This window comes from Salvelinus fontinalis, unplaced genomic scaffold, assembly GCF_029448725.1.
Source record: "Salvelinus fontinalis isolate EN_2023a unplaced genomic scaffold, ASM2944872v1 scaffold_1745, whole genome shotgun sequence".
Lineage (NCBI taxonomy): Eukaryota > Metazoa > Chordata > Actinopteri > Salmoniformes > Salmonidae > Salvelinus > Salvelinus fontinalis.
Genome location: NW_026601954.1, coordinates 491 through 12,902, shown reverse-complemented (window position 1 = coordinate 12,902; position 12,412 = coordinate 491). Strand labels below are relative to the sequence as shown.

General features: G+C 45.1%; 1 protein-coding gene across 1 annotated transcript; it reads left to right on the top strand.

Annotated features, from left to right (window-relative positions):
* Positions 1–1,220: 1,220 nt before the first annotated feature.
* LOC129849851 (insoluble matrix shell protein 4-like) lies at positions 1,221–1,968 on the top strand (the record flags this gene model as incomplete). The annotated part of the gene is made up of 1 exon (XM_055916591.1): positions 1,221–1,968. A coding segment is annotated over one exon (748 nt), but the record flags the coding sequence as incomplete, so codon positions are not given.
* Between the last annotated feature and the right edge of the window lie 10,444 nt (positions 1,969–12,412).

Here is a 12,412-nt window from a genome sequence, read left to right as displayed (position 1 = left end):
GTTGTGATGTCTGTATGGGTGTCACACCCACTGTGTTGTTGTGATGTCTGTATGGGTGTCTCACCCATTGTGTTGTGATGTCTGTATGGGTGTCTCACCCACTGTGTTGTGATGTCTGTATGGGTGTCTCACCCACTGTGTTGTGATGTCTGTATGGGTGTCACACCCACTGTGTTGTGATGTCTGTATGGGTGTCTCACCCACTGTGTTGTGTTGTCTGTATGGGTGTCATACCCACTGTGTTGTTATGTCTGTATGGGTGTCTCACCCACTGTGTTGTTGTGATGTCTGTATGGGTGTCATACCCACTGTGTTGTGATGTCTGTATGGGTGTCATACCCACTGTGTTGTGATGTCTGTATGGGTGTCTCACCCACTGTGTTGTTGTGATGTCTGTATGGGTGTCTCACCCACTGTGTTGTTGTGTTGTGATGTCTGTATGGGTGTCTCACCCACTGTGTTGTTGTGATGTCTGTATGGGTGTCTCACCCACTGTGTTGTGATGTCTGTATGGGTGTCTCACCCACTGTGTTGTTGTGATGTCTGTATGGGTGTCTCACCCACTATGTTGTTGTGATGTCTGTATGGGTGTCTCACCCACTGTGTTGTGATGTCTGTATGGGTGTCACACCCACTGTGTTGTGATGTCTGTATGGGTGTCTCACCCACTGTGTTGTTGTGTTGTGATGTCTGTATGGGTGTCTCACCCACTGTGTTGTGATGTCTGTATGGGTGTCTCACCCACTGTGTTGTGATGTCTGTATGGGTGTCTCACCCACTGTGTTGTGTTGTCTGTATGGGTGTCTCACCCACTGTGTTGTGATGTCTGTATGGGTGTCTCACCCACTGTGTTGTGATGTCTGTATGGGTGTCACACCCACTGTGTTGTGATGTCTGTATGGGTGTCACACCCACTGTGTTGTGATGTGATGTCTGTATGGGTGTCTCACCCACTGTGTTGTGATGTCTGTATGGGTGTCTCACCCACTGTGTTGTGATGTCTGTATAGGTGTCACACCCACTGTGTTGTGATGTCTGTATGGGTGTCTCACCCACTGTGTTGTGATGTCTGTATGGGTGTCTCACCCACTGTGTTGTTGTGATGTCTGTATGGGTGTCACACCCACTGTGTTGTTGTGATGTCTGTATGGGTGTCACACCCACTGTGTTGTTGTGTTGTGATGTCTGTATGGGTGTCTCACCCACTGTGTTGTGGACAGCAATTGGAACACCCACAGTACTGTGGACAGTAATGGGAACACCCACAGTACTGTGGACAGTAATGGGAACACCCACAGTACTGTGGACAGTAATGGGAACACCCACTGTACTGTGGACAGTAATGGGAACACCCACAGTACTGTGGACAGCAATGGGAACACCCACAGTACTGAGGACAGTAATGGGTACACCCACAGTGCTGTGGACAGCAATGGGAACACCCACAGTGCTGTGGACAGCAATGGGAACACCCACAGTACTGTGGACAGTAATGGGAACACCCACAGTACTGTGGACAGTAATGGGAACACCCACAGTGCTGTGGACAGTAATGGGAAAACCCACAGTGCTGTGGACAGTAATGGGAACACCCACCGTACTGTGGACAGTAATGGGAACACCCACAGTACTGTGGACAGTAATGGGAACACCCACAGTACTGTGGACAGTAATGGGAACACCCACTGTACTGTGGACAGTAATGGGAACACCCACAGTACTGTGGACAGCAATGGGAACACCCACAGTACTGTGGACAGCAATGGGAACACCCACAGTACTGTGGACAGTAATGGGAACACCCACCGTACTGTGGACAGTAATGGGAACACCCACAGTACTGTGGACAGTAATGGGAACACCCACAGTACTGTGGACAGTAATGGGAACACCCACAGTACTGTGGACAGTAATGGGAACACCCACAGTACTGTGGACAGTAATGGGAACACCCACAGTCTGTGGACAGTAATGGGAACACCCACCGTACTGTGGACAGCAATGGGAACACCCACAGTACTGTGGACAGTAATGGGAGTTATTGTGTCGTATCTCTCCTGTTAATCTGAGGACAGAGTTATTGTGTCGTATCTCTCCTGTTAATCTGAGGACAGAGTTATTGTGTTGTATCTCTCCTGTTAATCTGAGGACAGAGTTATTGTGTTGTATCTCTCCTGTTAATCTGAGGACAGAGTTATTGTGTTGTATCTCTCCTGTTAATCTGAGGACAGAGTTATTGTGGCGTATCTCTCCTGTTAATCTGAGGACAGAGTTATTGTGTTGTATCTCTCCTGTTAATCTGAGGACAGAGTTATTGTGTCGTATCTCTCCTGTTAATCTGAGGACAGAGTTATTGTGTTGTATCTCTCCTGTTAATCTGAGGACAGAGTTATTGTGTCGTATCTCTCCTGTTAATCTGAGGACAGAGTTATTGTGTTGTATCTCTCCTGTTAATCTGAGGACAGAGTTAATGTGTTGTATCTCTCCTGTTAATCTGAGGACAGAGTCATTGTGTTATATCTCTCCTGTTAATCTGAGGACACAGTTGTTGTGTTGTATCTCTCCTGTTAATCTGAGGACAGAGTTATTGTGTTGTATCTCTCCTGTTAATCTGAGGACAGAGTTATTGTGTTGTATCTCTCCTGTTAATCTGAGGACAGAGTTATTGTGTTGTATCTCTCCTGTTAATCTGAGGACAGAGTTATTGTGTTGTATCTCTCCTGTTAATCTGAGGACAGAGTTATTGTGTCGTATCTCTCCTGTTAATCTGAGGACACAGTTGTTGTGTTATATCTCTCCTGTTAATCTGAGGACAGAGTTATTGTGTTGTATCTCTCCTGTTAATCTGAGGACAGAGTTATTGTGTCGTATCTCTCCTGTTAATCTGACCATCAGTTCATCTGCTAGTTTGTTTAACACCGGGCGTTTATTGTTCCACAGCGTTCAATACCAACCGCTACGTTCCGTTCTCGTCCCTGCAGCACTCTGGTTCAGCAACTCTAAATGCCAAGAGCCAACTGTCATTGATCTGTAATTAAAGGTAGGATAGAAAGCATTTACATGGAGGGAGAAGCATTAGGGAATGTGCTGTAAGGCACAGAGTTTAAATTCATTTAGCAGCGGTTCACTGAGGTATTGACTGTGGAAGGTAACTAGTGCTGCACTTGGAAAATCACTAGAATGTTCTAATATACAGAAGCTGGATCTAATTAGAATGGGGTTGTGCATGTGTGCTGCACACTATTAAAGCAGCTGATTATCTGGGGAAGGAGAGGGGCGTTATGCATCTTGATACGGGGACCAGGAATCAGATAGCAGACTCTCGGCTGAGGGAACCAGGGACAGATTGGCTGCAGGTCCCTGCTGTCCTGGGACCACACTGCTTATGCAATGTGTTGAAGCCTCTGTTCAAACACAATCATTAAATTAACAAATTCTTGATAGATTTGTAGTGAGAGAAGATCTTGGTCTATTTAATCATACCGTGAACATGAATAACTAACTGGTCTGCAGTTTTTATCCTGGATGATTATTGTCTGAGGCAGAAGGAGGCAGGAAGAGGCAGGACGAGGTAGGAGGAGACATGAGGAGGCATGAGGGGGCAGGATGAGGCAGGATGAGGTGGGAAGAAACAGGAGGCAGGATGAGGCAGGATGAAACAGGAGGAGGCAGAGTGAGGCACTATGAGGCAGAAGGAGGTAGGATGAGACAGGATGAGGCAGGATGAGACAGGAGGAGGCAGAGTGAGGCACTATGAGGCAGAAGGAGGTAGGATGAGACAGGATGAGGCAGGATGAGACAGGATGAGGCAGGATAAGACAGTAGAAGGCAGAGTGAGGCAGGATGAGGCAGCATGAGGCAGAATGAGGCAGGATGGGGTGGGAGAAGATATGATGAGACATGAGGAGACAGGAGAAGGCAGGATGAGGCAGGATGAGGCAGGATGGGGCGGGAGAAGATATGATGAGACATGAGGAGACAGGAGAAGGCAGGATGAGGCAGGATGAAACAGGAGAAGGTAGGATGAGACATGATGAGGCAGGATGAGGCAGGATGAGGCAGGATGAGGCAGGATGAAACAGAAGAAGGTAGAATGAGACTGGAGGAGGCAGGATGAAACAGGAGCAGGCAGGATGAGACGGGAGGAAGCAGGATGAGACAGGAGAATGTAGAATGAAACAGGAGGAGGCAGAATGAGGCAGGAGGAGGCAGGATGAGACAGGAGGAGGCAGGATGAGACAGGAGGAGGCAGGATGAGACAGGAGGAGGCAGGATGAGACAGGAGGAGGCAGGATGAGACAGTAGAAGGTAGGATGAGACAGGAGGAGGCAGGATGAGACAGGAGGAGGTGGGATGAGACAGGAGGACAGTAGTACTGTGCTACTACCAGTCTACTGTAAACACACTACCAGTCTACTGTAAACACAGTACCAGTCTACTGTAAACACAGTACCAGTCTACTGTAAACACAGTACCAGTCTACTGTAAACACAGTACCAGTCTACTGTAAACACACTACCAGTCTACTGTAAACACAGTACCAGTCTACTGTAAACACACTACCAGTCTACTGTAAACACAGTACCAGTCTACTGTAAACACACTACCAGTCTACTGTAAACACACTACCAGTCCACTGTAAACACACTACCAGTCTACTGTAAACACACTACCAGTATTCTGTAAACACAGTACCAGTCTACTGTAAACACACTACCAGTCTACTGTAAACACAGTACCAGTCTACTGTAAACACACTACCAGTCTACTGTAAACACAGTACCAGTCTACTGTAAACACACTACCAGTATTCTGTAAACACAGTACCAGTCTACTGTAAACACACTACCAGTATTCTGTAAACACAGTACCAGTCTACTGTAAACACACTACCAGTCTACTGTAAACACAGTACCAGTCTACTGTAAACACACTACCAGTCTACTGTAAACACACTACCAGTCTACTGTAAACACACTACCAGTCCACTGTAAACACACTACCAGTATTCTGTAAACACAGTACCAGTCTACTGTAAACACACTACCAGTCTACTGTAAACACAGTACCAGTCTACTGTAAACACACTACCAGTCTACTGTAAACACACTACCAGTCTACTGTAAACACACTACCAGTCTACTGTAAACACAGTACCAGTCTACTGTAAACACACTACCAGTCTACTGTAAACACACTACCAGTCTACTGTAAACACACTACCAGTCTACTGTAAACACACTACCAGTCTACTGTAATCACACTACCAGTCTACTGTAAACACACTACCAGTCTACTGTAAACCCACACCAGTCTAGTGTAAACACACTACCAGTCTACTGTAAACACACTACCAGTCTACTGTAAACACAGTACCAGTCTACTGTAAACACACTACCAGTATTCTGTAAACACAGTACCAGTCTACTGTAAACACACTACCAGTATTCTGTAAACACAGTACCAGTCTACTGTAAACACACTACCAGTCTACTGTAAACACAGTACCAGTCTACTGTAAACACACTACCAGTCTACTGTAAACACACTACCAGTCCACTGTAAACACACTACCAGTATTCTGTAAACACAGTACCATTCTACTGTAAACACACTACCAGTCTACTGTAAACACAGTACCAGTCTACTGTAAACACACTACCAGTCTACTGTAAACACACTACCAGTCTACTGTAAACACACTACCAGTCTACTGTAAACACACTACCAGTCTAATGTAAACACACTACCAGTCTACTGTAAACACACTACCAGTCTACTGTAAACACTTTACCAGTAAAAGTTAAAAGGGGCTTTAGGAAGCAGCCAAACCCAGTAACAACATGGACTTAGTTAGAAACGAGCCGCAGTAGAAGGGAACATTTTTCATTATTTAGGGTTTTACAGCCAGGAGAAATGAGAAATGAGAGAGAGAGAGAGAGAGAGAGAGAGAGAGAGAGAGAGAGAGAGAGAGAGAGAGAGAGAGAGAGAGAGAGAGAGAGAGAGAGAGAGAGAGAGAGAGAGAGAGAGAGAGGGGGTGAGAGAGAGAGAGAGAAAGAAGGAGAGATAAGAGAGGGAGAGGGAGAGGGAGAGGGAGAGAGAGAGGAGAGAGAGAGAGGGAGATAAGAGAGAGAGAGAGAGAGAGAAGGAGAGATAAGAGAGGGAGAGGGAGAGGGAGAGGGAGAGGGAGAGGGAGAGGGAGAGAATGGGAGAGAAGGAGAGAGAGATAAGAGATAAGAGAGAGAGAGAGCATTGTAAATACAACCCATATTTATGCCTATTTATTTTAACCTGTGTGCTTTAACCATTCGTACATTGCTACAACACTGTATATATATAATATGACATTTGTAATGTCTTTATTGTTTTGAAACTTCTGTATGTGTAATGTTTACTGTTAATTTGTATTGTTTGTTTCACTTTTGTATATTGTCTACCTCACTTGCTTTGGCAATGTTAACACATGTTTCCCATGCCAATAAAGCCCCTTGAATTGAATTGAATTGAATTGAGAGAGAGAGAAGGGGAGAGAGAGAGAGAGGGAGAGGGAGAGGGAGAGAGAGGAGAGAGAGAGAAGAGAGAGAGAGGGAGATAAGAGAGAGAGAGAGAGAATGGGAGAGAAGGAGAGAGAGATAAGAGAGAGAGAGAGAGAGAGAGAGAGAGAGAGAAGGGGAGAGAGAGAGAGAGGGAGAGTGAGAGAGAGGAGAGAGAGAGAAGGGGAGAGAGAGAGAGAGAGAGAGAGAGAGAGAGGGAAAGGGAGAGGAGAGAGAGAGAGAAGGGGAGAGAGAGAGAGAGAGGGAGAGAGAGAGATAAGAGAGGGAGAGAGAGTGATAGGAGAGAGAGAGAAGGAGAGAGTGAGAGAAGAGGAGTGAAGAGAGCGAGAGAAGGGGAGAGAGGGAGAGAAAAGGAGAGAGAGAGAAGAGAGAGAGAGAAGGGGAGAGAGAGAGAGGGAGAGATGGAGAGAGTGATAAGAGAGAGAGAGAATGAGAGAGAGAGAGAGGGAGAGAGAGAAGAGAGGGAGAGAGAGAGAGGAGAGAGAGTGATAGGAGAGAGAGAGAGAAGGGGGGAGAGAGAGAGGGAGAGAGAGAGAGGGAGAGAAGGAGAGAGAGATAAGAGAGAGAGAGAGAAGGGGAGAGAGAGTGTAATTGTAACCTCTCAGTCTGTCCTGACTCTCAGCCTGCTGCGGCTTGAAGGTCGATTGAGTCTTCCAGTCTCTGCTAACTCTCTGCCTGGTATTTGATGGAGAGGGCCAGATAACAGAGGAGTGTGTAGCGGAGGATAGAGTGAAGGAGATAATGGAAAAGTGCGTAAAGGAGGAGAGGAAATGAGGATCAAGAGAGTCCAGCTCCTTAATTATCTCAACCTATTTGTTGTCATAGTAACAGCTGTATTTTAACCTTTGCCCTATAAAGCCCTCCAGATGATTTTGTCCCTTCAGATCTTCTACTCTGTTCTGGTCCATTCTGTAAATGGTATATATATATATATATATATAGTGACCAATCAATATTCCACAGTCACCGTGGATAAGATGTGGATTTCCAATGACTGAATCACATTTTCATGTCCTCTTTTTCCAGCGGAATAAAATGCTCTCAATATCTCGACTCCTTACTCAAGATCAGAACTAAGTTGTGATCCAGATTTAGAAAAGAAAAGAGACATATTTTTGTATGAAATATCCAAAATGTTTGACTGTAATTTGTCCCCTATGTAAGACATGGGGAATATCTTGTGATAGACTGCGAGCCGTATCGGCGTGGCAACGCTGTGTTATTGGCTACCTCTGATAGACGTCCTGCTAGCTGTGGTAGATCCATAGTAGCGTGTTGCCAGCAGGCCAGATGAGTGTCGCCTGTCTGGTGTCCAACTGGCAGACAGAGCCTGAAGAACAACAATCCTCTTAACTAAACCACACTGTTTTATCAGCGGCAACAGAAGTGGAAGAGCAATACTGTTTTTCTGAGTGGTAACAGAGGAGGAATACTGTTTTAATAGCTGGGCTGATTGGTAACAGAGGAGGAATACTGTTTTAATAACTGGGCTGATTGGTAACAGAGGAGGAATACTGTTTTAATAGCTGGGCTGATTGGTAACAGAGGAGGAATACTGTTTTAATAACTGGGCTGATTGGTAACAGAGGAGGAATACTGTTTTAATAGCTGGGCTGATTGGAAACAGAGGAGGAATACTGTTTTAATAACTGGGCTGACTGGTAACAGAGGAGGAATACTGTTTTAATAACTGGGCTGATTGGTAACAGAGGAGGAATACTGTTTTAATAACTGGGCTGATTGGTAACAGAGGAGGAATACTGTTTTAATAACTGGGCTGATTGGTAACAGAGGAGGAATACTGTTTTAATAACTGGGCTGATTGGTAACAGAGGAGGAATACTGTTTTAATAACTGGGCTGATTGGTAACAGAGGAGGAATACTGTTTTAATAGCTGGGCTGATTGGTAACAGAGGAGGAATACTGTTTTAATAACTGGGCTGATTGGTAACAGAGGAGGAATACTGTTTTAATAGCTGGGCTGATTGGTAACAGAGGAGGAATACTGTTTTAATAACTGGGCTGATTGGTAACAGAGGAGGAATACTGTTTTAATAACTGGGCTGACTGGTAACAGAGGAGGAATACTGTTTTAATAACTGGGCTGAGTGGTAACAGAGGAGGAATACTGTTTTAATAACTGGGCTGATTGGTAACAGAGGAGGAATACTGTTTTAATAACTGGGCTGATTGGTAACAGAGGAGGAATACTGTTTTAATAGCTGGGCTGATTGGTAACAGAGGAGGAATACTGTTTTAATAACTGGGCTGATTGGTAACAGAGGAGGAATACTGTTTTAATAACTGGGCTGACTGGTAACAGAGGAGGAATACTGTTTTAATAACTGGGCTGAGTGGTAACAGAGGAGGAATACTGTTTTAATAACTGGGCTGATTGGTAACAGAGGAGGAATACTGTTTTAATAACTGGGCTGATTGGTAACAGAGGAGGAATACTGTTTTAATAGCTGGGCTGATTGGTAACAGAGGAGGAATACTGTTTTAATAACTGGGCTGATTGGTAACAGAGGAGGAATACTGTTTTAATAACTGGGCTGATTGTTGACAGAGGAGGAATACTGTTTTAATAACTGGGCTGATTGGTAACAGAGGAGGAATACTGTTTTAATAACTGGGCTGATTGGTAACAGAGGAGGAATACTGTTTTAATAGCTGGGCTGATTGGTAACAGAGGAGGAATACTGTTTTAATAACTGGGCTGATTGGTAATAGAGGAGGAATACTGTTTTAATAACTGGGCTGATTGGTAACAGAGGAGGAATACTGTTTTAATAACTGGGCTGATTGGTAACAGAGGAGGAATACTGTTTTAATAACTGGGCTGATTGGTAACAGAGGAGGAATACTGTTTTAATAACTGGGCTGATTGGTAACAGAGGAGGAATACTGTTTTAATAGCTGGGCTGATTGGTAACAGAGGAGGAATACTGTTTTAATAACTGGGCTGATTGGTAACAGAGGAGGAATACTGTTTTAATAACTGGGCTGATTGGTAACAGAGGAGGAATACTGTTTTAATAACTGGGCTGACTGGTAACAGAGGAGGAATACTGTTTTAATAACTGGGCTGATTGGTAACAGAGGAGGAATACTGTTTTAATAGCTGGGCTGATTGGTAACAGAGGAATACTGTTTTAATAGCTGGGCTGATTGGTAACAGAGGAATACTGTTTTAATAGCTGGGCTGATTGGTAACAGAGGAGGAATACTGTTTTAATAGCTGGGCTGATTGGTAACAGAGGAGGAATACTGTTTTAATAGCTGGGCTGATTGGTAACAGAGGAGGAATACTGTTTTAATAGCTGGGCTGATTGGTACCAGAGGAATACTGTTTTAATAACTGGGCTGATTGGTAACAGAGGAATACTGTTTTAATAGCTGGGCTGATTGGTAACAGAGGAATACTGTTTTAATAGCTGGGCTGATTGGTAACAGAGGAATACTGTTTTAATAACTGGGCTGATTGGTAACAGAGGAATACTGTTTTAATAGCTGGGCTGATTGGTAACAGAGGAATACTGTTTTAATAGCTGGGCTAAGTGGCAAATGTATTTAGGAGCATGTTAACATTCTTCAGACGCTCATTGTCATCCAATCAAAATCCTCTCAGTCCCGAGTGGCTGGGAAACCCTGCTCATTTTGATGTTATGACGACCTCTACATTACATTGCTGTGGTAACTTTTAACAGACATTTCTACTTCATTGTCTCTGTAATGACCACTAGCTAGTATCTGTCTGTCTGACCTCTGAACGAGTTCATGTTTCCTCTGGATTCTAGAAGGACAGCTCCTGTCTTCAGCGACGTCAGTGAATCATGCTGCAGCTGAAATATCGGGAGAGAGATGTGTCCGTGGTCTTGGAGCAACCAAACATTAGCAGCACATCAAGTCTCCTCAGAAAGGCATAACGTTGATAGGATCATTACTAAAAACTTGTTGACAGTTTGATAGACCTGAATGTGACTTGTTTCTATCAGAGGCCCATTATGTTTCCAGCCCGGAGTTACAGCCAATAACAAATGTCTCTCTTTCTGTTCCATCTTGGTGAACAATAGAGGCTTTGCCTTCCAGGCCTTTATTCAGGGCTGATCTATGATTTAAACAGGAGGGATCAATACGCTGTTGGGTCTAACTGGATGCCTCTGAGACGGGAGTATGGTTGTATCCCAAATGAAACCTTATTCCATGTATAGTGCACTGCCCATAGAGCTCTGGTCTAAAGTAGTGCACTGCCCATAGAGCTCTGGTCTAAAGTAGTGCACTGCCCATAGAGCTCTCTGGTCTAAAGTAGTGCACTGCCCATAGAGCTCTCTGGTCTAAAGTAGTGCACTGCCCATAGAGCTCTGGTCTAAAGTAGTGCACTACCCATAGAGCTCTGGTCTAAAGTAGTGCACTGCCCATAGAGCTCTGGTCTAAAGTAGTGCACTGCCCATAGAGCTCTCTGGTCTAAAGTAGTGCACTGCCCATAGAGCTCTGGTCTAAAGTAGTGCACTGCCCATAGAGCTCTGGTCTAAAGTAGTGCACTGCCCATAGAGCTCTGGTCTAAAGTAGTGCACTGCCCATAGAGCTCTGGTCTAAAGTAGTGCACTGCCCATAGAGCTCTGGTCTAAAGTAGTGCACTGCCCATAGAGCTCTCTGGTCTAAAGTAGTGCACTGCCCATAGAGCTCTCTGGTCTAAAGTAGTGCACTGCCCATAGAGCTCTGGTCTAAAGTAGTGCACTGCCCATAGAGCTCTGGTCTAAAGTAGTGCACTGCCCATAGAGCTCTCTGGTCTAAAGTAGTGCACTGCCCATAGAGCTCTGGTCTAAAGTAGTGCACTGCCCATAGAGCTCTGGTCTAAAGTAGTGCACTGCCCATAGAGCTCTCTGGTCTAAAGTAGTGCACTGCCCATAGAGCTCTGGTCTAAAGTAGTGCACTGCCCATAGAGCTCTGGTCTAAAGTAGTGCACTGCCCATAGAGCTCTGGTCTAAAGTAGTGCACTGCCCATAGAGCTCTGGTCTAAAGTAGTGCACTAAACAGGGAATAGGGTGCCATCTGGGACATAACCTTTCAAAGAGCAGGATGGTGGTATCTGTCTGTCAGGCTACAGTATCTCTGCTGGGGCATTGGGGCCAAAGCATACTTATTGATCCAGTCACCACTGATGACTGTAGTGTTATAGACGACCACCTGCTACAGGAAACACCTGGAACTGATGACTGTAGTGTTATAGACGACCACCTGCCACAGGAAACACCTGGAACTGATGACTGTAGTGTTATAGACGACCACCTGCCACAGGAAACACCTGGAACTGATGACTGTAGTGTTATAGACGACCACCTGCCACAGGAAACACCTGGAACTGATGACTGTAGTGTTATAGACGACCACCTGCTACAGGAAACACCTGGAACTGATGACTGTAGTGTTATAGACGACCACCTGCCACAGGAAACACCTGGAACTGATGACTGTAGTGTTATAGACGACCACCTGCCACAGGAAATACCTGGAACTGATGACTGTAGTGTTATAGACGACCACCTGCCACAGGAAACACATTACTGATGACTGTAGTGTTATAGACGACCACCTGCCACAGGAAACACCTGGAACTGATGACTGTAGTGTTATAGACGACCACCTGCCACAGGAAACACATTACTGATGACTGTAGTGTTATAGACGACCACCTGCCACAGGAAACACCTGGAACTGATGACTGTAGTGTTATAGACGACCACCTGCCACAGGAAACACCTGGAACTGATGACTGTAGTGTTATAGACGACCACCTGCCACAGGAAACACCTGGAACTGATGACTGTAGTGTTATAGACGACCACCTGCCACA